The sequence below is a fragment of the Myxocyprinus asiaticus genome, chromosome 24 (assembly GCF_019703515.2).
Source record: "Myxocyprinus asiaticus isolate MX2 ecotype Aquarium Trade chromosome 24, UBuf_Myxa_2, whole genome shotgun sequence".
Classification (NCBI taxonomy): Eukaryota; Metazoa; Chordata; class Actinopteri; order Cypriniformes; family Catostomidae; genus Myxocyprinus; species Myxocyprinus asiaticus.
Genome location: NC_059367.1, coordinates 21,777,350 through 21,804,764, shown reverse-complemented (window position 1 = coordinate 21,804,764; position 27,415 = coordinate 21,777,350). Strand labels below are relative to the sequence as shown.

The window sequence follows — 27,415 nt, the reverse complement described above, 5'->3', positions numbered from 1 at the left end:
CTAGGAGAATTGGTGCTGTTTTAAAGGCAATGGTGGTCACACCGAATATTGATTTAGCTTTGTTTATGTTTACTGGACTTTGTATGACATTAAGTGATAAATAAAACTATTTATGTCATTATTTTTTAAGACATCCTCACTATGCAAAATTTTTCACAAGTGCCTAAAACATTTGCACAGTACTGTGTGTGTGTGTGTATATATATATATATATATATATATATATATATATATATATATACGTTTAGCAATTAAATACATTTTACAGTGCAAATTATGGTTACTCCAGGGATGCTTGTGCATCAGCATTAGAGGCTGGAAATGTCCCGCCCCTTACTGAAAAGTAAAATATGATTGGTTAGCAAACATCCATTCGCGTCTGAAATGAACATTCTGATTGTTGGATCAGCTTAGTCAGACTGTCTGTCTTGTCTGTGCCATCAGTTGTGTTCCCGCTTCCCACAGCTCCGTGCGCATTTAGAGAGAACCTTTGTACACTTATTAAAAATACAACAACATTTGCTCAACGGTGTTGCGGCATCGCATTATTAGATTGAAAATGTTCTAGGTGAAAAGCCTCATTGTACCGGTGGCCATACGTATCATCACATATTTCAGGTGGGTATATGCAAAATCCTAAGATAGGTGGGCATACAGCGTATGCCCTAGACTACACTAATTGTTAAATCCATATCTTCTGAAGTGATATGATAGGTGTCTGTGAGAAACAACAACATTTAAGTCATTTGTTAGCCTACTCAAAATCAATCTTTCAGTTGTGAAAGTGAAACTAAACAGGCACCACATGTGACTTTCCCATTTTTGAGTGAACTATCCCTTTAAATACTTGGTCCTCTTTTTAAAAAAAGACAATAAACATGGCCCATGGGTCATTATCATTTAGATTTAAATACATTTTTATAGCCTCTACTCCAACCTTGTCCTCTCACATCTCTGTTTTCTTATACATTCTTAAATTATTGCAATGAATATGACCATGGATTGGGACTTACAGCCTGTTACAAAGTACTGTCCACTGTGTAATCTGATTCATTTATGTAGATTTTCATTGTATCCTGATATGTCTGAAGTAGCTTAATTCAATACAAATGCAGCATAAGTAAACTGAACAATAAGAAATGTAATGCACTGTGCTCATGGACACCTGCCTTCAAATCCATCATAATTAAACTTACATTTTAATTAAATTAAGTATGGGTGCGCATTTGATTGCTTTTGTTTTGCGACTTTACAAAACATCCATCCCCTACCATGTTTGGCTTCTAGCTGGTGAGGAGGTCATGTGCAGGCAGATAGAAGCAGACGTGGGATGGGGTGGCCAGAAGTAATGAAGTATAGCATGGAAGCTGATTGAAAAAAGTGAGACTACATTTTTCTGAGAGGGGTGGGTGGAATTGAGCTGGTGTAATCCTGTAAAACTTCTTTGAATATACAAATGAGAAGTGGAATGTACATCTAAGTGCTGTGTGCCGGGAAGCACCTCATGCTGCCCTAAATGGCCTGGCAATGTCAGAATTTATTGTTCCTTTAAATATTTAAGTTTCGATAGCTTCCCTATATTTCAACCTGCTCACTGGGAAAAGTCAAGGTGCTCTGCATGGTTCAAGCCATGTCTACACCCTTGCCTCCATTTCACATTTTGGCATGACACCTGTCTCCACATCTGGCCCTTTATGAGTGAAATGTTCATAGTATTAAGTTTGCACATTTTGTAAATTTCAGTTTGTGGGCTTGTGAGTGGTGCTCTTCATGCATCTGAAGTGCCACTGACATCCTTGACTCTTGGAATCCATAATTATTTGGGTATAATAAAAACTAATTTGGATCTTTAACTTTCATACAATTTCTTTTTAAAATATTTATGATAAAATGTGTGTATTTTAGCTGTTTTGGCTTGCGTTTGTACTTCATGCAACATCATGCAATTAGGCAGAAAACAGCAAACGCTGCAGTGAACTTTAAAACATAGCAATTTATTCAGTCATTCATGAGCAAAGTCAAATTATACTGATGGAATATAACCTTGGAGACGTTGAACATCTTAGTATTGTACCATTGCCATACATATTTCACATTAAAGAAGGCCTTTCTGAAGCCCCTTTAAGGCTTTTTCAAAACTGTAAACCAAGATTGCAGCTCTAGAATATGAATGCCCTAAAGCAACCTCTTTGACAGAAGATAAGTATCTGAATAAATAATTGTGAACATTGTTACAGTTTCGCTTATTTCAAATGTAAGAAAAAAGATTTAAGAGTAGGCCTACAATCATTTAAAGATTAATTCTTCATCTGTTTAAAGAATGTGACAAGTATTACATCACATTTATAAAGGTCTATTGGAACTGCAATGGAGCTGTTAGAGCAGCATGTTGAACTCGTGTTTAAATATAAGCTCTTTGAGTGGGATGTTTAATGACTACATAGTGTAGTCATACAAGTTCTGATATTTGGCAGTTTCATTGTTTTTTTTGTTGTTGTTTGTTTTTCAAACAGGACAGATAGACTTTGGTTACATGTTCTTTTAGATCATAACAATCAATAATATTGTAAACATTTCATTGTCTATATTATTCCTAAAGCCTTAATAACCATTAAAATACAATGTATTACCTGTTCTAAACCCTGATTATGAAGTCTTGTAGTGACAAAATAAAATATAACCATAATCACATTTGTCCCAAACAAAGCATCTCTGCATAATTACACGTCTTTAAGGCTTTAGTCTGATACCATGTTCACCATCAGCATAGTTCAACAGAACACAAATTTGTGCAAACGATCATCTTAAGCACTATGACATTTAAAATTCCAGACCTGGTTGCAAGTGGTTGCAGTCTTTTCATTTCACAAATAAATATCTTCCCAGTACTAAACATGTCCATTAACTTGTTTTGAAAACAAATCAGTCCCATGAAATAATATAATGACTCATTTGGACATGAACCAAATATTTCTACATTTAGGAAGAAAAAGGAAGAGAGACATAGAGAGAAACTTTGGACACTCTGAACATGCTGTATATTCAGAAATGTTCTTTGTGACTACAATATAAATGTCTTCTACCACTTCAATTATATAATATATTTTAATCCCTCTCTTACTTCTCCTGCTGCATGTCTGCTGTAGTGCTGAGTCGATAAATTAACACTCACACTACCTCTCAACCATTAAGTCTTGGGCATGCATGAAGAGTCCAAACTGCACATATACAACAAATAATACACAAACTAACACAATCTACAAAATGGAATCCAGCTACATCACAATAATAAATGTGCTCCAGTGAACCTCACTGAATAGGACATATCTTGGTCTTCACTTAAACACTGAATAATCACACAAGTAAATAATTAGCAGTAATGTTTTCATTTTACAGCAATGCATTTCTCATAAATGGATATGATCAACAGCGTAAAGTGCATGAGACCCCAACTCTACCAGCAATTAAAATAACACTTTTTGATTTAACATGACATTTCAGAACATTTTTTTGTGTTTTTTGTAATCCATTTGGGTTGCTCAGTAATGCTCCTAGAGATCTATATCTTCCTGCAGGGTTTAGTTCAGCGTCTAATCAAACACACCTAAACCAGTTTATCAATGTAATTTGTTATTTGAAAACTACAGCCAGGTGTGTTAAAACAGGATAGGAACTCTGTGGATGATAGATATTCAGGAACACCCCCTGTGTCAGCACAATAAAATGTTCCATACAGCAAAAGTATTTACAAATGACTAGTTGGTCCATTGATGATTTTATTATTCTGCAAATAATAATGGTATTTTATAATGCTTAGAAATGAATTGCAATAGCCTGCTGTATTTGAGCTGGCAGTAAAAAAAAATAAATAATAAATAAATAATCAGAAAAATTAAGGGCATTCTTTTTTCAGCATTTCAAAAGTTCAGTTAAACAGTACTGTGCCCAAAACTTTTCCATAAATCCATCTTCTATAGCCACTTGTCCTATATGTAGGGTCGCAGGTAGTGCAGGTAGTGCCTATCCCAGTTGTATTGGCCCGAAGGCAGGGAAACACCCTGGACAAGTGGCCAGTCCATCAGAGGGCTAACACACACAGACATTCACACTCTCACTCACACCTAAAGACAATTTAGAGTCTCCAATTCACTAAACCTGAATGTTTTGGACTGTGGGAAAACCGGAGCACCCGGAGGAAACCCATGCATACACAGGGAGAACATGCTACCCACTGAGCCACCATGCCACCAAGTGTGTTTTGGCCACAGTAATCCAATATCTGCAGTTACTTGACTATGTATGAATCATATTTACACATAAACAATGCACCAAGGTGGCATTTAAAAAAACAGATAGTTGACATCAGTTCTAATTTTTTGTTCATTTCTTGACTAGAAGAATAACAGGACGCATGACTATGTTGTGACTGTCTGACTGTTCAAGGGGTGTTGTTGTCGTTCTGGCCTGCTGCACACTGCGAGTAATAGGCCCTCCTCCTCTTTCTCTCAACCTCAGAGAGTTAGCCTGAGCAACAGAGGAGAAGACTATCTGCTTTGAGGGCAGCTGTGACATAAAGCTGCCTTTTAAAATAGGCTTGCCTTTTTTACTAGACTGAACCACAGATGTTGACAGAATGGTAGATCTTTTCAGCCTAATATCCTGAGTGGCAGCATCTGTGTTCGGCTTGTTGATCTGACTCTTTTTTATTGTTTTTGGCCCATGGTTTGAGCCTTGTGATTTTGCACTAATATTTGTTATTTGTCTGCGAATGCTCTCGTTGTTCTCCTGGGCTAAAATGCTGTCAACTTTTCTGTTCTTGGATTTTCTACTGGCAGGCCTCATGGGGCAGCTAAAAGCTACATGCTTCTTTAAGCTGGCATGGTATGTGAACTCCCTGCTACAGTGAGGACATGCAAAAACCCCCAGGTCTTTCTTCTTATTCATGATACTCATTTTTATCTTAACTGGTGATTCAGGAAAGTTTAATTTTTTCAGATGTCCAGGCTTTTGAGAGAGATTCTGCCTACTATTAACAATTCTTGCAGGCGATAACACCCCATTTTGCACTTTTGCAAACTGCTTAAGTGGTATAGGGTTCTTTTTAGGGGTGTAGCGCTTTTTGTCACTAGCATTAGCACAGGCTAGGATGTGCTTGTGCAGTTCAGGCATGTTGTCAAAGCTCTTACCGCACTTGGTGCAACGAATAGCTGTACTGAAGGTTTGAGGGATATTGTGGGTGGTAAAGTTGGTGGCTGATGCTGCTGTTGTCCCAGTTGTCGTCCGATTATGGTATGGGAATGGAGGGGGTTTAAAACTTGGGTAATGTTGGTTAATGCCTAGACGTACATATGGGCCTTTTGGTTTGACCCCTTCAGATGCCATGATTTTTATTTTTGTATACAATTCTTCAGAAGTGTTTTCCAAGTCATCCTCCTCTACTTTTGAGGTTGTGTTGTCAGATTCTTGCTTATTTTCTGTGATGGGAAGGTCTGGTTTGATCAGATTTTGAATCAGAATGTTGGGACTGTTATGATTTTCAGGTCTTAATTTGCCATGCATCACTTCTGTGTGAAAGCACTCTTGACCAGGATGGAGATCTCGCTGATGCTGTTCTAAGTTGCAGAGGAATGCAAATTCTTTAGAACATGTTTTGCAGACATAGATTTTACCAATACCATGATAACTGGAACGGTGCTCCAGCAAACCCATGTCACTCTCAAACAACTGCACACAGAATTCACATTTATAGGGCCACTCCTTGGAGTGTTCACCTACATGTTGACTGAGATTTTTCATGGATTGGAAGGGCTCGTCACAAACATTGCACATGAAGTTCTTGCAAAAGGAATGCAAGGAAGATGATTCATCTTCAACTTTGTTGTCATGTTTAGAGTAATCAGAGATCTGGACATTAGCACTGGCAGGGCATAGCAAATTATCCTGTCCCTCTTCATTGCTCTCTGCTTTCACATCATTGGTGGAAGCAGTGAGGGTTTGTGTATCATCTGTAGAGCCTGACGACTTTGATGACTGTGTGGTTTCAGGCATTAGGGTGGTCTCAGGGCTGACAGGCTGCAGTTGAGCTGGGACATGATATTGTTTTTGTAATGTTGTATCTACAGAAGCTTTGTCAGAGAGACACTGAATAGAATTAGGTTGGAGAGTTGGGAGAATATTTTCAGTGACTGTGTATTCAATAACAACTGTGTTTGGCAGAAAAGTCAAGGATGTGATGTTTGACTGGTTAACAGGCAGAGAGGTAGAAAACATCTGTGCATCAGATGATAATACAGAGCCTACAACCAATGTTTCTTGGGCTAGTTCACATACAGTGGGATCTGCGACCCAATGAGGGCTTTGTAAACTCAATGAAGGGGCTGCAGGTAAAAGGGTGTGGGCCATACTTCCAGTAGCAGAGGTCATCCAGTCAGGGACTGTCAGCTTCAAATCACCCTGTGAGGGATGTACATGACTATCAATGCAGTCTTCTACAGTGCTTGGGGTTAGCACAGTGTCTGATACCAGGAGAGTAGAATGGAGAGTTTGACTTTCTTGACTGGGCTTCTCTGTGGGAGTGGATAGATAGGACACAAAAGATTGAGTTGAAGAAGGTAAACCTTGAGATGGAGGGATAGGGGCAGCAGGATGGATATTGACAGGAGCGAGTAAAGGAGTCATTGGATGAATAGAGGCAGGAGGAACAGAAAACTCAAACAAAAGCTTTTCAGGGTTTTGTGGGCCTGAATCAGACAGTGCCACAACTGAAAGGTTTGTTATGTCAGGAGCACTGAAGATGCCTGCAGCTGCTGGAACTTCATCAGAGGTAATATCTACTCCAGCATACTCATTCATAAGAACCTTCTGAAGCACACTGGAGTTTGGTTTACTCTTCTTAACAGCAGGCTGAGTGAGGTAACCTCCTGCTGAGTCACAGTCCAAGCTCTTTCCACCTATACTTAAGTCTAGAACAGACTCTGCTAAAGCTTCACTGCTGCCTTGTTTACCCACAGGGTTGGAGAGGTCTAATGGCTGTTGGTTACAGGAGTTTCCACCAGTCCTTACTACAGAGCAGTCTAATGGCAAAATCTGTTGCCTCATCAGAGCTGCATCAGAGGAGGGTGGATTCAAAGGTTCAATTTCATCATTGCCTGAGAATCTCAACTCAGGAGATGTCCTGTGGCTCTCCAAATATGACACCTTGGCTGTTGCAGAATCATCATCCTGCACAGTTTCAACACTCAGATCGGGGCTTTGTTGCGGAGAGCTGGGAGGAGATGTTGTTCTTCTTTTAAGCCTTGGGGTTGTTGCAGGTAATACGGTCAGAGACAAGGGAGAGTCAAGTTTCTGGTCATCAGCAATCAATGCAAATGCTAATTTACTACCATCCTGGTTCTGCAGTAGCTGCTTGAGTTTGGGAGACAGATAGACCATTTTTTCCCTGTGAAAGGCAACTGTCTCAATAGACTGGGGCAGATAAGCGGTGACCAGCGAAGTTCCTGATGTAGGGGACAGCGAAAAAGAGGAAAGGGAAGATGAAGAGGTGGTTAAGATGGTTTCAGATTCCAATTGTGTTTTTATTTGTGGCAGTAAAGGTGGGGTAGAAGTCCTACGTCTGGTGGAGGATTGCCCAGGCAGATCAGAGGGCAAATTGTAAGTATTGGTTTTTAATTTAAAAGCTTGTGTAATTTGAGCTGGACTGATGATAACACCATTCAGCTCAATCATAGCAAAGCCCCCAGAGTTCATCTCAATCACCTCACAGTTGCTTACAGCACTTGTTGAGACAATTTTCCCATCTATGTAGAAGCTAAGGTTCTCTGAAATGTTACTGGAGATGTCAACTATGTACTCCCTTTCCTGATCGATGTCCTCCATACACTGTGGGATAGCAGTCTGAAAGTCCTGTGCAGTCTTAACAAGCTGCTGTCCTTCAGATGTTTGTGTGACTGTGGCCTTCTTACAAACTCCTCTAGGAAGAAGTTGGCGATCATGGATCCTGCGCTGATGTCTCCTTAGACTGGTATGAGTTCTGAATGCTTTTTTGCAGTACTTGCAGATGAGTGAGGCTTTGGCATCACTGATTCTATCAGAGCAATCTTTCTGTTTACCATCAGCTGCATTAAAGTACTTGATTGGCTCCAGGTTTTGTGAGGCCTTGTCTGCTTTAGACAGGCTGACAGCATTCAGAGGTTCTCCAGTGCCAGGCTCATTTTGATTGGCAGTGCAAGTGGTTCCTGGACGATTATCTGGCTTTCTGTTTCTGTTTTCATGTCTTCTCTCATGCCTCCGACGACTAAATTGTGTACTGAAGGTCCTTCTGCAGCGACTGCATTTGAACTGCTGTGTGTGGCTTGTTGCTAAAGCATGTCTTTTTATATGTTGTTCCAGGCCTTGTCTACTTGTAAAGGATCTCTCGCAGCGAGGGCAGGGTAATTTACAAACATTTTGGAGATTACCATCAGGGTCATGGTCTGGGTCTAGGTCAACATTAGTGTCATTTAAAGGCAAATCAGTCCTATAATCCTGTATTATCATTTCAGGATGCTCAATCTCAAACACTTGACTTTGATTAGCTACATTTTGTGTTACCATAGATACAGGGTGGCTGGCGTTCGGCAACAATGGGATGTTCTGTTTGTCTTTGCAATCCATTTTCTCATCTGTTCCTCCCTTTATCCCTTCTTCTATATTTTCCTCTACTAGTTTCACAATGCCTGATAGTGCTGCTTCGTAGAAGTGGTTATGTTGAACTGCAGGTTGCTGGAGAAAATCTCCTGATGACATACTAGGTCTCTCCTCTTCCACAGCTGAAACACATAAACATACCTGTGATACAATGCAAAATGTTAACATTCAGTGTTTAAAAGTAATAAATAAGTGTATGAAATTAACATACTTTTTATGGCATTGATCAGGGGCTGCTTAATACCCCCTGTGCTATCTTGTGCATCTACATATTCTAACATGCAAAAAATTAAGAAATAAGAGTTTTACTCACTGTCATTTGATCTCCATATCTCTGTTTAACTATCCTCTCTAACGTTTCATGTAGTGTGTTTAGGAGAGGCTGCCTACTGGCTGAAAATGAATGCAGTAATAGCTCTTGACAATATCTTTGATATAATCTGAGAATGAAGAAAACAATCAGAGACAATACTTTAAAACATAACATAAATAACATACAATTTATTTATCCGAGTTTGTGTTTGTGTGTCAGTGTGACAAATAGCAGCTGCTGATTCATGGCATGATGCAATGTCATTCTTTTTAAACATCCTTAACTATGCCATGACAACCACATATACTCTAAAAAATTTTTATCAGAATGTCTGAAAATGTGAAAACAAAGGTCATGTATGATAAAAATTATTATAATTGTGCACACAATCATTTTACAAATTAAACAAAAATAGGCAGTTTAAACAGTTTATAAAATGTTATTTAAAAGCATTTACAGATCTGTTTGACATTTGAAGAATGTACATAGATCAAAATAACAAGAAACAAGATGGATCAACAAAGACATGTTCATTTCAACAGTATAGACAGGGCTAACAGCTAAACATTCTTCTCCCAATTCTGCCAACAAAATGGCCAGTACAAACTAATGCAAAAGAGAAATACTCCATTATATATTGAATGACATACTCGTTCTAGCTGTGTTAAAAAAAAACAACAAAAAAAACACGTTCAAATCTATATGTGGGCTGACCTCCTGACGTTAATTTTCGTACAGCAGTAGTATATCTGTAAGACTGTAAGAAGTGTGGGTGGTGTCAGATAACCTTATACGAAATAATCTAATTTTACATACGCGTCACTGGGTCACAGGGCGTCCTAATGGAGTAAACAGGCATATTATCAACACAGTGGCACCAAAACAAGACAGGCTGACAAAACAGTGCTAGGAGTCATTGTCTGCGATACTGAAGAAATAACATAATGCCGCATTCTCGTTGTAAATATGCAGAGAATCGATTTACCGTGCATGATTGAATGAGAGTGTACATTCCTATTCAGATAAATATATGTGCGTAAACAACAAAGCAATTAACAATACAACACAAATATATGGTACTAGAAAATGGCTCAAAACTAATATAAGCGTAATACAACCGAAGTGCACATGTCATCATCCTACTTTGTGGTCAGGGAGCGGACGTCTGACAGCCCCTTAAAATATGACAACCACATTTTGGCGCTGCCGCTGGGCGAAAGCGAGAAGGTCACGGTTAGAGTCACACTTTACGTTAAAGATCTTCGACATTCATGTGCTGCGTAACGGTAGTTAGTGCATTTATACATTACTGTGATTTATGCATTAACCGTTCTCAGCTCTAAGATAAAATAAACAATATTTCGGTTACAAACGTTTCGGAAAGCTTTTAAATGGTAAGTAATTCTGATTATATGCCCTTTGGTGCTGTATTAAATTGGCTGTAGCTTTGTATTGCTTACCAGCTTTGTCTGATGCTGCAGTCGCTCGCGCGCGGCTCAGTGCTTCACAAGCTTTCGCCGCAGACTATCCCTGTGTCTCAATCAGCTCCCTAACTCACTATGGCGTGAATCAGAATATCGTGAACACGAATTCGGGCACTGGCAAGGGTACTGATCCACTGAATATTGGGACACTTCTGACCCAGTCACCTGCGACAAGATAACGAGCTCGCGCATAGAAGCGCAGATGTATTAATCAGCACCATCCCTGTATAAATGACACTCGTTCATTTTCCTCGAAGAGATTCAAACGTACAGTGTTATTATAACAGATAAATAAAGAAATGAAAAAATATTGACGTGTATTTTAAACCTTATTTTAACAACTCATATATTTAATAGATTGTTTCACTTTCATGGTAATTATAAATGAAACACACATTGCTGTAGTTCTTACAAGTGACCACTAGAGGTCTCTGTGGTCCAATGTGTAAGGATAAGAAGTAAGCTTCTCGTAATAGAGAGCTCGTTGTAGTTGTGTCCACAATTAGGAATACTCTCAGTGTAACATGTTTAAGCAGTCATTAAGCAAAACAGAGTGCATTTTCAAATAGACTGATTTTTATCAAGCCACTGGATTACTCGGTGATCTGGCATCTGATATGTTGGCCTCGAAAGTCTGTGCATCTGTGTATGCATGTAATGGGTCACATTTTTGTCTAAAGACGAGTGGAAACCATCGCTGTGGAATATTTATTCTGAAATCAAAGGTCAGAAGGAAGCATATGGACTGTTTGTGGAATGTATACATTGGTTTCTGTTGTCAGCAGGCTTCTGTTCTGTCCAACAATAACCCATTATAGAACTGTCACATTACTCTGCATTAATCTTCACCTACTTTCCCTTCATTTGCGGGTCGTCCCACTCTCATTCAATCATCTGCTCTTCCGCCCTCACCATCATACATTGAACATGCTTTCAGATTAGAATGTGAGTGCTTGTGTGAGAGTGAGGCACCAGCATGTGCCAAACATGTTCCTCACGAACGTTAATGAGTGAGATCATGTGTTGCCACAATGCCCTGGGTCAGCAGATATGGCTTCTCTTGAATCTTCAGTCTTGTTAATTTGGCCTAGTTTTTACTGATGTGTGAACTTAATCCCAAACTTAATCTCCCAAATTCTGTTCTTATCTAAATAAACCTATTTTCTAATCTCATCGAAACTAAAATATGTCACAAATAAACTAAATAAATATAATAAAAGTACTCCATACACACATGCACTATATTCCAAGTCTCCTGAAGCCATGTGATAGCTGACTGAAATTTAAAGGGTCATGGAACCCCAAAACACATTTTTTGAGATGTTAACAGATATGTACATCATTCAAAACATTTACATAACTCATTATGTTTATTGTTAAGGGTAAAGTGGTTATTTTTTCGTTTTAAAAGCGAAAGTTGAAGCAATGTCATAAAATATGAAGTATATGCGTAAACTCTAAGTTGTGATTGGTAAAAGAGTACACTAATACGTAATTCGATTCTGAGCATTTCACCACATTATTTATGAGAAGGAACGCTTCCATCCAATCACTGCACTGCCTCATGTATGAGCTGGCATTACAGCAGAGAATTCTAAATCACATGCAGACATGACACTGATTCCTGAGTTCAACAGCACTCAAGGAACAGATTTGAGAGGGGCTTCGTGGTAAGATCGAATTACAACGGAGAATTCTAAATCACACACGGACGTGACAGTGCTTGCTGGCCCAGATATGAGAGCAGTTAATAACCAGGCCAGAGATCTGCTGCTCACGCTCCAAAATAACCTTTCTTTGTACGTCTGATCATGGACAGGATAATATGACGGCTTGTTTAAAAACAGAAGACAATGATGAAAACCGAAATCTCTAAGTCATTGAAACATCTGTGGTTGTTACCCATCCTACCAACCACCAGAGGGAACCCTCTCCCAAATACTGATCATCAACCATTTCTTCACTTCTCATTTCCTGTTTACCATATGTATACATAGCCATGCAGTTTCATTGTTCATTGCGAAGTATTTCTAGTTAACCCTGCCTTACCGAGCTTTCACTCACTGCCAGCTAAACCGGTAAGCCTTGCTCTTCCTGACAAGTTTGATGGTTCTGCTGAGAAATGCCAGGGTTTTTTACTACAGTGTAAAGTTTATTTCTCTTATCAACCTGAATAATTTAATCATGATGCCAAGAAATGTACCTTTATGATGGCTCTGCTTACTGGTAAAGCACTCGATTGGGCCACCTCTGTTTGGGAAAAAGATCCTCAAATCCAGACCTCGTTTGACTATTTAGTTCAACAGATCCACGAAGTCTTCTGAGTATCCAGCGGGTGGTCAAGATATCGCTGTTCAGCTGCTTCATTTACGCCAGGGCCATCGATCTGCCGCAGACTATGCAATCCTGTTCAGTACGCTAGCGGCTCAAAGTGGGTGGAACGATGTCGCTCTGAAAACTGTTTTCCGCAAGGGGCTTCACCAAGAACTCAAGGCGGAACTGACATGTAAGGGTGAGGGTTCTACTCTGTCTGGTATCTATCAAGATATATAACCTTCTTCGTAATGCTCCATGGCCCCAGTTTCACTCCGCTTCTAAGTCTGCAGTTTCAGTACAGGAACAGGCATCCACTGAATCACCCGAACCTATGCAAATTGTTTACGCCCGTGTTTCTATGGAGGAACGCCAATGTAGGCATAATGGAAAACTTTGCTATTACTGTGGTGAATCAGGTCATCTCAATGCTGCATGCCCACACAAGAAATCAAGTTCCCTTGAATCAAGGCTGAAAGTGAGTACCATGAACTTTTGTATCACCTATCCTTCATAGTTTTCTGTTACCTGTAGAGATCTCCATTGGTGATCATATAAAATATGTTATGGCTTTAGTGGATTCTGGGGCTGCTTTGAATCTCATAAATCAAGAGATCGTCCAAGAACTCCATATATCCACCATTCAATGCATTCCAACGATTAATATCACCACAGTTGACAATGCTCCCATTGATACTGGTATAACCCAAAAAACTGTTCCCATTACCATCAAGATTGGACTACTTCATGTGGAGAACATTTCACTATGTCAAACTCCCCCAATCACGTTCTTATCCTGTGTCATCCTTGGCTGGCCATCCACAATCCTTCTATCTCCTGGAACCAGGGTGAGCTCACGAAATGGTCTAGTTTCTGTCATGAACATTGTCTCCATTTTGCTGTCTCCATGCCTTGTCTTACCACCAGCATTGAAAGCCCTGAATTCCAAACAGTAACTATGATTCCCGAGTAAGATGCAGAATTCAAGTTTAGTAAAGTCAAAGCTACTCAACTTCCTCCTCACCGTCCATGGGACTGCGCCATTGAACTTCTACCTAATACAGCTCCACTGAGAAGCAAGGCTTATCCATTGTCACGTCCCGAGACCCTAGCTATGGAAACATACATCGAGGAAGTCCTTGCCTCTGGTTACATCCATCCAGCCACCTCTCCAGCAGCTGCAGGTTTTTTCTTGGTGGAGAAAAAGGATGGAGGTCTACGTCCATGTATCGACTATCGAGGCCTGAACTCTTGTCACCTTGAAATACCGTTACCCACTGCCACTCATCCCCTCAACCCTGGAACAACTCCGTGAGGCTAATATTTATACTAAGCTTGATCTAAGAAGTGCTTATAACCTCATCAGCATCAGAGGAGATGAGATGAGTGGAAAACTGCATTCATCACCACCAGGGGGCACTATGAATATCTGGTCATGCCGTATGGACTTGCTAACACCCCCTCTGTTTTCCAGTCTTTTGTTAATGAGATTTTCAGAGACCTACTGAATCAGTGTGTGGTGGCCTATATTGATGACATCCTCATCTACTCTCAAAATAAAGAACAACATATCCAGCATGTCAGAACAGTCCTATCACATCTCCAGGAACACCAGTTACTTGTCAAGGCAGAGAAATGTTTCATATCTCCCATATCACTTCCTAGGTTACAATATCAGCCACCAAGGTGTAGAAATGGATGTCTCTAAAATCACAGCAGTTGGCCTCGACCTTCCACAATCAAAGAACTACAGTGATTTCTGGGCTTTGCCAATTTCTACCACCACTTCATCAGAAACTACAGTATCATTGCAGCACCACTCACGTCATTGCTCAAGTGAAAACTCAACATTACCATGAAACGATGTCGCATACCAAGCCTTCGTCTCCCTCAAGTCAAGCTTCATGACCGCTCCTATACTGAAACACCCCGACCCCAATATTCCTTTCATCGTTGAAGTAGATGCTTCTGATTGTGGGATTGGAGCGGTCCTGTCACAACGTCACGGTACACCAGGCAAGTTTTACCCTTGTGCTTTTTTCTCCAGAAAGTTAAATTCTGCTGAACGAAACTATGATGTGGGGAACAAGGAATTACTTTCCATGAAGGCAGCACTCGAAGAGTGGCGTCACTGGTTAGAGGGGGCAGTCCACCCGTTCCAAGTTATCACTGATCACAAGAACCTTGAATACATCAAGGCAGCCAAGAGACTGAATCCACATCAAGCCCGATGATCCTTGTTCTTCACCAGGTTCAATTTTACCGTTACCGCCCTGGCAGCAAGAATAGCAAAACAGATGCACTTTCATGCAGGCATGATCCACCCCACATCCAACCTCATCCTGGATCAATCTTACCACCATCTGTCATCATTGCACTGATTAGTTGGGATATCATGGAATAAATACGAGCACAACAGCACGAACCGTCACCACCTGACTGCCCCCCAACAAAGCACTTTGTACCACAAGCTCTACATCTGAGAACTAGCCAATGGGTCCACACTTATTTGAGCACAGGACACCCTGGCATCCAAAGAACTATCACACTGGTACGTAAATCCTTCTGGTGGCCATCTGTAATTCGTGATGTTACTAACTATGTGAAGTCTTGTCAAGTGTGTGCACAATCTAAGACCCCCAGGGAACTACCCATGGCATTACTCCAACCACTGCCAATACCCCAAATACCATGGTCCCACCTGTCCATCAGTTTAGTCACCGACATGCCAAACTCCAATGGATACACCACCATACTGGTAGTTATCGACTGATTCTCAAAATCATGTGGACTTGTCCCTCTCAAGGGTTTACCCATGGCTATGGAAACTGCTAACGCTCTATTTCACCAAGTATTCAGAGTCTATGGATTACCAGAAGACATAGTGTCCGATCGAGGTTCACGTCCCGAGTTTGGCAGGTGTTCGATAAGCAACTTGACATCAATGTGAATCTCACCTCAGGCTATCACCCCCAAGCCAACGGACAGGTGGAACATTTAAACGAGGAGATTGGCAGATATCTTTGGAGCTACTGTAGCCATGAACAGGAAAAGTGGAGTGACTTCTTGCCCTGGGCCGAATATGCACAGAATTCCCTCACTCAAACCTCTACGGGACTAACCCTCTTCCAATGCGTGCTGGGCTACCAATCCCCGATGTTCCCTTGGTCAGGAGAACCTTCTACAGTGCCAGCGGTGGACGATTGGATTAGGCGGAGCGAGAGGGTGTGGGACAGCGCACATGTCCGGCTATAGAGAGCGGTTCGAGCACAACGCTTTTAGGCTGACTGACGGAGGTGCCCTCACCCCAACTATCAGCCTGGACATAGGGTCTGGTTATCCACAAGGGTCATCATTTTGAATGACTGTAGAAAAACAGGCCTCACTGTTCATTCATTATCTCTTACATAACATCAGCTGAAGTACAGAGCAGCACTCAACACTGCACGTTCAATGTACTTTTCCTCTATCATCCAAAAAGCAAGTTGTAGACCTAGAGAACTCTTTGCTATGGTGAAGAAACTAATTCACCCGCCAGCTCAGGACTCACACAGCTCTGATGAACTTTGTGTCTCATTTCTACACTTCTTTCAAGATAAATTGTTTCCATTTACCAAACATTCACGTCAACCATTTCTGAAGATCCTCTGCATGAATGTCTGTCTGAACACCCTGTCCATCCTTTCTCCTCCTTCACTCCCACTAGCCCATCAGTAAGTGATTCAATTTTCCATTCTAACTCATCATCCTGTCAGTTGGACCCTGCCCCAACCTCCCTTCTTAAACACTGTGATTCAGTCTTTTCGGCACCTATTTCATATATGATAAACTCATCTCTTGCATCTGCCATTGTTCCAACTGTTGGGCCTCATGTATTCAGACAGAAGACAAAGGCAGGCCTAACACAGTCGTAAAAACCTAACTCAAGCCCCCACATACCAGGTCGTAAATCTTACTGATAAAAATCGCACCAAAATCAAACAAAGGGAGTCCAAAACAGACTACAAATTCCATGAAGCCTTGCTCACTAAAGGATCGAACTCTCAACTCCTATTGGATGAGGCACACAACAGAACGTCCCTCAAACCATGACATCATCAGGAGTAGAAATACCTCTGAAATGCTTCCGGGATTTGCTTCCAGCAACTTTGTTCGCAGTGTATAGACGCAGCTCATCGCTACTCTCAGGTGAAACCTCGTGGCACAAGGAAGTAACGTCCGACTTGAAACTGTGGCCATACAATCTCCATCTCGCTGGACGAGTTGAGATTACTCTGTGTTCAACATGCAATCCGCATCTTCATCCGTTTGCCTGCAGAAGTGAAGAGATAAAAGATTTCTCTTCCATCTTCAATCAAGTCGACATTTCTGATTTCTCCGCCAGCCCGCCGAGAAGCAGTCAGCCATACGCCCGCCGACAGAGCGAGGAAACAGCCTCCTGTCATCACCCGAGCCTCAAGGAACCGGGTCGGAGATAAAGGACGGAGGAACACACATTCTACCTGTGTCCTCATGCGATTCAAGTAAGAGGTTTACGTCTGGGCAGAGATAGAATATTATAGTGTGTTATTCTTGTGTTTCAAGGTTTTTGCTTGTACAGTTTACGGACCGCCATGTCCGCTCATTATTAATACTCAGGGTATTAATTATCACAAATTTGTTTTGCTGTATTGTGATCCAACCAAATTGGACTGTTGTGCATTTTCGCCATCGCGGGTGAGACCGGCAAACTGAGTTAATCCATTAAAGAGTCAAAGAACATGGGACTTTTACGAGCCGTCCACCACGTCTCTGAGCGATAAACTAACAGCTGCTTTCTCTCCCACGATTGCGAAATCGGCTTTAGGGCCGTCACTTCTCTCTCTCTCTCTCGTACTAACCACACACACACACACACACACACACACACCTTATGTGTTAAAGGATTATTTTAGTTTCCATATCTAATCATATCACTGTTTGGTTTGTAGTTGGAAGTTGGAAGTTTATTGACTGCATTGTATTAATTATTAATTTATATTACTGCATAAATAAACTTTGTTATATTACAAAGAGAAGTGTTTTGGTTTGTTTTGCATACACCTGTGTCATGCTGACGGGATGTCAGTGCTCGGATTCAAGCCTTCATTCATTGTTTTTTTTTTTTCCGAAAATTGATATTCTTCGGATGTCGATTTTCCTAAGAAAACAATCTAATATTGAGACTGTTTTACTATCTGGTTGTTAGTCCCTGATTCCAGGGTGGTGCCCCGTCAATGTTAATCCTTATTAATATTCTATTGATTTTTGGTAATTGATAATTATCTTTGATTGTTGCATTTGAATGATCAATAAGCTAGGGTTAATTTTAATTAATGTTTCATCAGTGTTAACAATTAATGATTATCTTTGATAATTGTTGATTTAAAGGATTAGAAAAAGCTAACATTGATCCTCATCAATGTTCTATTGATTTTAATAATTAATAATTGTCTTTGATAATTATTATTTATTGCTAATAACCAAACCTGCTCCTAAACGTAGCACACTACATTTACTGGAGCCCCATATGAGGTTTTAATGAGTTAGATTCAATTAATTAATTTAAATATTAATTAATAACTAAAGAAATAATTATTAATTATTTCTGATAGTAACACTATTCTAAACAACCAGATTTATACATCTGCACGTTTTGATGAAACACATGCCATCAGCTCATTAACTGCCTGTATCAGTGATGTAAAAATTTGGTTAAACAGTAATTTCCTCAAATTCAATGCTGACAAAACTGAGATTATGATTTCTGGGCCACAAACACATTTGTGTCAATATTGATGGAAATCTGACCAAACCCTCTAAAACCATTAAGAATCTGGGAATCACTTTCGATCCATCTCTTACTTTTTGAAGCCCACATTAGAACATCACTAAAACTGCTTTCTTCCATCTACATCACATTGCACGACTTGACCCCATTCTCAGTTTGAAGGATGCAGAATCACTAGTTCATGCCTTCATATCATCACATCTCAACTACTGTAACTGCCTCTTTACTGGCCTACCAGCTAAAACTATTGCCCGATTACAATACATCCAAAACTCTGCAGCTAGAGTTCTCACTAACACCAAGCGTTCTGCACACATTACTCCCGTCTTGTTTAGTCTTCACTGGCTGCCTGTCTCATGCCGTATTAAGTTTAAAATTCTTCTCCTGACATACAAAGCTCTCAATGATCTGGCACCTTATTATATATGTGATCTGCTGCATCCATACACACCAGCATGCACTCTTCCTTTTTCTGATTCCAAATTGTTGTCTGTCCCTAGATTTTGTCTATCCACTTTTGGTGGGAGATCCTTCAGTGTAGTTGCAGCTAAACTGTGGAACTCACTACCTCAGAGCCTCCGTGACATCTCCTCTATTTCTATCTTTAAATCTCAGCTTAAAATCTTTTCTCAGCACATTATCTGTCCATTACTGATTGATGTTTTATTTCCCCTTTTGAAATTGAAATTGTTACTTCTGTTGAAATGTATATTAATGTACTTTATCCTGTTAAATGTTTATGGAGTGTGAAGTGTCCTTGAGCTTGTGGAAAGGCACTATATAAATAAAACTATCTCAAGCTGCAGCTACCCTGCAGGAAGCTCAGTCCAAGGTATGTGGGTCCATTCAGAATTATCCGTCAAATAAACCCAGTTACTTACCGATTAGATCTTCCTGCTAACTACCGCATCTCTCCTTCCATGTGTCCTTGCTGAAACCAGACCACCCAGTGTCTGGCGCTGGAATCATGAATCCCGAGCCTCCGCCTCAATTGGAGGTTGATGGAGCACCTGCGTATATGGTCAGAGCGATCATGGACTCAAGGCGACGGGGAGCCAGATGCAATACTTGGTGGACTGGGAAGGCTACGGACCAGAGGAGAGATCGTGGGTAGCTGCCAAGGACATGCTGGACCCGTCCCTGATCCAAGAGTTCCACCAAGCTCATCCTAATCGTCCAGCACCACGACCAAGGGGACATCCCAGCAGAAGAACACCAGCAGTTGTTCGTAGAGGGGGGGTTCTGTAACATCTGAGGTTGTTACCCATCCTACCAACCACCAGAGGGAGCCCTCTCCCGAATACTGATTATCACCCATTTCTTCACTGCTCATTTCCTGTTTACCATATGTATATATAGCCATGCAGTTCCATTGTTCATTGCAAAGTATTGCCAGTTTACACTGCCTTGCCGAGCGTTTTCCATTTGCCACTGTTTATTGATTCATGTTATGACCATTGCCTGCTTTTCTGGATTTACTGCTTTTTGGATAACACTTTGTTTTGTTTGCCTGGTTGGACTGTCTATTTGGTTTATTGGATTTATCTGCCTGCTTTTCGACTGTTTCTCTGCCTGCTGTTTTGGATTGTTTGCTTGTCTCTTTTAATAAACTTCCTGCACATGGATCCTAACACCGTCTCCATGGCCAGTTCGTTACAGTCGTGTCAACTCTCTTTTACTTTTCTTTACACAGTGCGGAAGTTACCAGGATTTAGGCCTACAAAGTTTAACAGCGCTCCTTTTGTCAAGGCAACAAAGTTTTAATACTGGATAACTTTACACAGACAAGGTTAATAAGCTATTTGAACACACTAAAGTCAATGTTTTGTGTACTGGACCCGTATCGTATACTTTAATAATGCTCCTTAAGCTGCGCTCTCACTACACTACTGTCAGACTACCTGAATCACTGTACTGCCCACATTACACAGTAAGGTTACTTGTCATGTGTCATCTTGTCATAGCAGTGCACATACTACATGACAGATCCCAGATGAGGTGCACAAATGACAAGATCTTCCACAGCCAACAGCAAAAAAAATCGTATTCTCATAATTTCATGCGAGGAAATTAGACTGATCAGAAGATTTTTTCCAGAGGGTCTCGATCCGCTCACTGCTCAAAAGTTGTCTGTTTACTAATTTGTCTGAAAAACAGATGAAAAAATGGCAAAAAATAATGATTGGGAAGACATGTGCAGACTACCTATGTCTGTTTTGGGGAAAAATGTTGGAGGTAAATAAAACACAGCACAATGTCAAGTGTAGTGTTTAGACCATATTTTTTTATTTTTTATCCCCTTTTCTCCCAATTTGGAATGCCCAATTCCCACTACTTAGTAGGTCCTCGTGGTGGCGTGGTTACTCTCCTCAATTCAGGTGGCAGTTACCTCCGCTTCTGAGATGTCAATCCACGCATTTATCACGTGGCTCGTTGTGCTTGACACTGCGGAGACTCCCAGCATGTGGAGGCTCATGCTTTTCTCCATGATCCACGCACAACTTACCACGCACCCCATTGAGAGCGAGAACCACTAATCGCGACCACGAGGAGGTTACCCCATGTGACTCTACCCTCCCTAGCAACTGGGCCAATTTGGTTGCTTAGGAGACCTGGCTGGAGTCACTCAGTACACCCTGGATTCGAACTCGCGACTCCAGGGGTGGTAGTCAGCGTCAATACTCGCTGAGCTACCCAGGCCCCTCAGACCATATATTTATTTGTTAAATTCATTCTTCTTAGTTTATAACAATAAAACACAATTAGGTGTTTAAATTTGTGGCTTTCCATTCCGGCCCAAAGATGCATAATAAAATGTGATTGGGTGGAGCAGTGCGCCATTATCACTGCATTGCTCATACAAGATTATGTGCCAATAATATCAAACATGCTTGAAAATATTGCAGCGACTGTGACCACTCAAGACTGGCTCAGATCACATCGCTGAACTACTCACACTTAACGAGCATTGCCAACCATAACGAGCACCGATATGGCAACAGTCCAGGGGTTTGTTACAGGGATGAGTGACAAATGAGCTCGCAGATCGAACTGAACACACCGATCGCAACAGTTCTCGTGTCAACAGTACACTGTGTTGGTCTCAACAGTTCTCGAGTCAACAGTACACTGAACTGAGTCTTTTTGTGGACATGTCCGACATGCTGAAAACTGATGCACTGCTGATGTAAGCATGTGTGTCACTGTGCTGAAGGTTTGAGTGAGTGGGTGAAATGAATGTTTCTTATGTATTCTGCAGAATAGCAGTAAGTATAATACATCAGATATGCTGGAAATATGTTTTTTTCTTGATTGTTATAGTTTTATCGCCGATGATCTGGTCGCAACAATTGTTAGGTCAACAGTACACTGACTCACTCGTGACAGCTCATGAGTAACAGTACACTGTACTAAGAACTGCATCTTTTATGACATGTCCACAATGATGTAAGGGGCCTTGATCTACTGTAAGAGTGTCTCTTCAAAACAACACACAGCAACAAGTGAATGATATACTTAAGGCCAAAGTATACTTCGGGTGTGCGCATTGCGGATTCCTCCACGCACAGTATGTGTGACGCAAATTGCGTCATCAGCACAGCCGCGTGCCGCCTAGATTTTCTTGACCCGTGAACGCGGTCCTCTCTGTGCGCGTCGTCTGCACATGCGCTGGCCATTAACCATACTAAAAGAGTCACAAAGCAGTTGAAGTGCGCATGTGTCGAACGCGATCCTATTTGTTTGCGGTCAGAAAAGAATAGATGAAATTACTCTGACGTCACACCGCAGGAAACCGTGCTTCGGGGTTCTTTCAAGCAGCAGATTTCAATGGTGGAAATAGGCAGCGCTGCAGTTTTAATAATCTTTTAAGCTTTATAGAATGTAATAATGTCTTTTAATGTTAATGTTTAATGTTAAAAGTTATTATAAAGTAATATTTCACAGTGAAGAAAGTATGTGGGTTCTTTTCTAAAATATCGGCAAAACAAGTTTATACTTGGTTCAATGAGCCTGTATGATTATGTCGGACATGTAATAGGTGGATAAGCCACAGAATATGAGGGATATTGAAACTATGGAGGACTCTTATAAGATGCTGTGGAATAATGACAGTAGGTGCTGCTTTTAAACTCTCACATGATGTGTGCTTATGTCTGCGTCTGCTGTAAAGAGTGCTCATGTTGAGATGCACCCATCCATCATGACTTCCCTGGCCATCTGTCCTGGAAAAATAAAATTCCATTCCCCAAATGTCCCAGAATTTGAACATTTTCCTGATGCATTTACCTATATGAACACTTGGTACATTTTGTCAGGAGCGTAGATTCCAGGGGGGATGGGGGGAGGTAACACCCCCAATAATAAAAACAAGCAAGTACAAACCACCCCCCACTCCCCAATATGTATACCATGATCAATGGAAAAATTCTTCACACTGTGACCCCCCAATGTTCAAGCCAAATCAACGCCCTTGCTTGTTGTTCAAGAAGACTGATCAAACCAGCTCTGGTAAATCGTTTGAACGATTCATGTGCATGAAGCTCTCCAAAACCGTTCTCTTCTCTCCCTCTCATATGAAGCATTGGGAAGTTTGATTCATTTTAGTTAATCAGTTTGTTCGGAGGATTAATTTACATGAACCATATTAAAGGATGAGTTTCACTCATTTGAGTTTCACACCGAATATCCTGTTTTTACTTCTACCTACTACTTATTAGTTGCTGAATATTTAGTTAAATGCTGCTGTTTTCAACTCACTTATTTATATGGGTGTGTTTACATTATCTCTTAAAATGCTGTATAATACTGATAGTTATATATATATATATATATATATATATATATATATATATATATATATATATATATATATATTTGAATAAAGATAATACTTCAGTGTAGTTAGGCCCTTTTGTTAATAGCTTTTAGTGTAGTAATCTTTTTTAAAAAGGATAGCTTCAACTCGAAATTGCTCAGGGACACATTAAGTACATATTTTAAACTTATTCATTATAAAAATGATTGATATTATTATTTGAATTAATTATATGCTGTTCATGTTTGTTTCCATGGACTATAAGCTTATTTTGGAATAAAATGCCCTGTCCTTATCCACCAGTGACTAAGCTTTACTTACACTGAACTATCACTTATTGTATTCAATATTACCTGTAAGAGACACAATTATTAGGCTTTAAAAATAACAACATGAACTGGTCACATTTTTATAGATGATTTGATTTAGCAGTATTTTTACTTTTTGATACTTAAGTATTTTTAAAACCAGGTACTTTTTACTTTTTCTTAAGTAGTATTTTAATGGATGACTTTTACTTAAGTAATACATTTGTGTGGTATCTGTACTTTTACTTAAGTATGTAATGTAAAATTAAAATGTAATTTAATCTGATTATAAGAACTATAAGTTTTTGTTATCTGATCAGTTACTACCCAGCACTGCTTTTGTAGTACATTTTCTGGAAAAGGCTGTATGTGTGAAAGGGGCTAGTGTCTGTCTCCATTCACTGTCATTGTATGGAAAAGAGCAATTTGAGCATTCTGCCTAACATCTAATTTTGTGTTCCACTGAAGCAAGAAAGTTGTACAGGTTTGAAACAGCATGAGGGTAAGTAAACGATAACTGAATTTTGATTTTTGAGTGAAGTATTCCTTTAACTTTATTTCAGAGTGCCACATACAGAAAGTTCTGCCCGCTCTCCTGATCATCCATAAGCTCTGTATGCTGTTTATGCGGTTTTTAAACTTAGGAGACAAAAGTCCTTGGGACCACATAAAAGGGCCATAAAAGAGTTTAAAAAAGGACATAAAAGAGTTCCTTAATTTAGCACTGAAACTTTTGCTCCCTAGAAATTCCCAGAATGCATTATAAAAACCAGCGGGTATTGACTGCTCACTATATTCGCTTACCGGAAATATGTCTTATTTAGTTGTCTCAACTAAAGTTGTCTCAGCTCTCTCAAGCTGTCATGAATGGAGGGCAAGCAGCTAGAGTAAACATGCACAATAAGCAAAACAAATGATTCCAGAAGGATATATTTTTTGGCATGTTATACAGCAACGTTGTGCACATTGTAATCATGTCACAGGTAATTGTGTCATCAGTGGCCAGTGTTAGAGGATAAAGGCCCTTGTGAGTGTCCAAATTCACATTCACAATACTGTATGCTAATCCACATCGTTGGGAACTAGGGAAAGGAATGAATATGATAAACCAAAAGAAGTGATAAACCTCATAATTACCCATCAGTCCTCAACATGATCACATGCAAAATCGACATTTTACTTTGAAAGTTCATGTACCCTGAAATCAACCTTACTCAGCCGAATTACTGTGAGGCACCATCCTCCATCAGACATTTTTGCATTAATTTATGTGTGAACATTTTACTCTTGAGGGCTACTGATTGCATGTTGTGCGAGCAACCTCAGAGACACGGTTCTGGTGACCCATGGAAACCAGGAAGTAATTGCGTTCACATTAACAATGGTGAGTGTGATTTGGAGGTTGCATTTTTGCTTGAAAAATGCAACCACTCATGGTTAGGGTTAGGTTTGGGTTAGCAGTAGAGTTAATAAAATATGCATTCTTGTTTACTGTATTACATCATTTACAGCTGAAAATACAACTCACTTTTGGTGCCACTCTGTGGACATTTCACTCGGAATCTGGAGCTCACATGTGCCCATACATTTAACAACACTTCCCGTTTCAGCCACTGGGGGCAGTGATTCTAATTTCGGTGCACAGACCAATTTCAGCTGAAAATTGTTCGACCTACTGTTGCCAAATTCACAGTGTGATCAGTCTGCAATCCTTTGGGGTACCAATTAAAAGCTTGATCTTTTGATGATCTTTACAGTCTCAAACACCCATCCTTACTTCTAACCTCCTCAAAGTCACCAATATATTTTATTTCTGTGCTGAGAAAGAAGAACACAGCACAGAACCTCAATTTACATGACGTAGTGTATGTTTGAACCAACGACTCAAGGATGTATGGAGGAAAACAGACCATTAACACACACACACACACACACACACACACACACACACACACACACACACACATACATAGTGAACAATAGGCATTTCTGAGATGCAATCAGTGTCACACATACACAATGCATGTTCCATCCGTGTGACACAACGGACTGCTTAACACAAAAGAGAGAGAGAAAGAGAAACTCTTACACCCCCCCCCCCCCCCCCCAAGGCTCAGCTATCTGCTCATACCAAATGTCAGCCTGACATATGACATCAGCTTCTCATGTACTGTACATTTAGTTAACATTACAACACACACGAATATAAAACAAGGAAAAGCTGTGAAAAACAACACATGTAGATATTGTTCCTGGTGTCTTAAAAATGTACAGCTTACACTGTTTCCATATTCACTCACTTATATACATTAGCACATGGTTGTATACACTCACTGAGCACTTTATTAGGAACACCTGTACACCTACTTATTCATGCGATTATAGAATCAGCCAATCGTGTGGCAGCAGTACAATGCAAATAATCATTCAGATGCGGGTCAGGAGCTTCAGTTAATATTCACATCAACCATTAGAATGGGGAAAAAATGTGATCTCAGTGATTTCGACCGTGGCATGATTGTTAGTGCCAGATGGGCTGGTTTGAGTATTACTGCAACTACTGATCTGCTGGGATGTTCATGCACAACAGTCTCTAGAGTTTACTCAGAATGGTGCCAAAAACAAAAAACATCCAGTGAGCGACAGTTCTGTGGGTGAAAACACCTTGTTGATGAGAGAGGTCAATGGAGAATGGCCAGACTGGTTCGAGTTGACACAAAAGCTACAGTAACTCAGGTAACCACTCTGTACAATTGTAGTGAGCAGAAAAGCATCTCAGAATGTCTCTCACACGTTAATTCCTGAGGCGAATGGACTACAACAGCAGAAGACCTCATTTGGCACTTTATTAGGACCATAGTGTTCCTAATAAAGTGCTCAGTGAGTGTACATGTGAGAGGGGAAAGTCTCTTACATTTTGACCCTTGTGTGTGAGTTTGAGCTGTGGATTGTTTGTGTGCGAATAATGGATATGTTAAATTAATGTTAAACAAAATCTTGACCATTGGTGAAGATATGTGTAACTGAGATTTTGTCTATATGCAGCTTTACCACTAGCATTTTCTGTAATCTTTACTAAAAAGGACTTTGGAGAGCCTCACAATAACCATCAAAAAATATTTGCACCAAAAATATAATCTCACAACACTGTTCTAAAATGTTATTTTTTTTTCATTTAAAAGTCAAATACACGTGATAAATGAATACAAGACATGACTGTAGTGTTATGTGAGGTGCAGGCAGAGAGTTTAACTCTCAGAGGATCAAATCAGTCCAGTCTCTCAGTGGTACTGTGTACCCTCCCCCAGAAATATATCACACTGAGTGGGCAGCACTGAGAGTAAATTTTTCTCAGGGCCAGGGGAGTGAAACGCTGAGAGACTGTGTGCATCTTTTGGTTCTGAATTAAACATGAGGCTGCTGTATGACTATATTAGTCCTCCTCCCAATAACACACACTCTCAAACACTCAGATTCCTCTGTGGTTCACGTATATTTCATGTGGTGCATGTACAGATGGAGGGGTGACATCTTATGTGCATGTATGTGTGCTATGTTAGCAAGAATTTATAAGAATGTGTATATTTTTTCATTTTAGTATATTCTCAGAATGTTGTGTATATTTCTGTTTGTGCCATGCCCATCCATTGATTTGAGTCTGGCAATGATTTCTGGTAAGTACCTTTA

The 27,415-nt window shown here is 40.2% G+C and overlaps 1 protein-coding gene and 1 long non-coding RNA gene across 4 annotated transcripts; one reads left to right on the top strand and one right to left on the bottom strand.

Annotated features, from left to right (window-relative positions):
- Window positions 1–284: 284 nt before the first annotated feature.
- Window positions 285–10,636, bottom strand: prdm2a (PR domain containing 2, with ZNF domain a). Of its 3 annotated transcripts, none has more exons than XM_051652491.1 (3): window positions 10,459–10,636; window positions 8,999–9,125; window positions 285–8,807 (listed from the first exon to the last, which is right to left on the bottom strand). In XM_051652491.1, exon 3 carries the CDS (start codon window positions 8,782–8,784, stop codon window positions 4,381–4,383), a length of 4,404 nt encoding a protein of 1,467 aa, XP_051508451.1. In that variant the 5' UTR covers window positions 8,785–8,807; window positions 8,999–9,125; window positions 10,459–10,636; the 3' UTR covers window positions 285–4,380. The 3 variants fall into 3 exon arrangements, with proteins under 3 accessions (XP_051508451.1, XP_051508454.1, XP_051508452.1); XM_051652494.1 differs by lacking the exon at window positions 10,459–10,636 and adding an exon at window positions 9,713–9,754; XM_051652492.1 differs by lacking the exon at window positions 10,459–10,636 and adding an exon at window positions 9,649–9,700.
- LOC127414470 (uncharacterized) lies at window positions 10,237–20,235 on the top strand. The gene is made up of 3 exons (XR_007892803.1): window positions 10,237–10,392; window positions 19,350–19,436; window positions 19,546–20,235. It is a non-coding gene; the product is annotated as an uncharacterized LOC127414470 (long non-coding RNA).
- The last annotated feature ends 7,180 nt before the right edge of the window (window positions 20,236–27,415 follow it).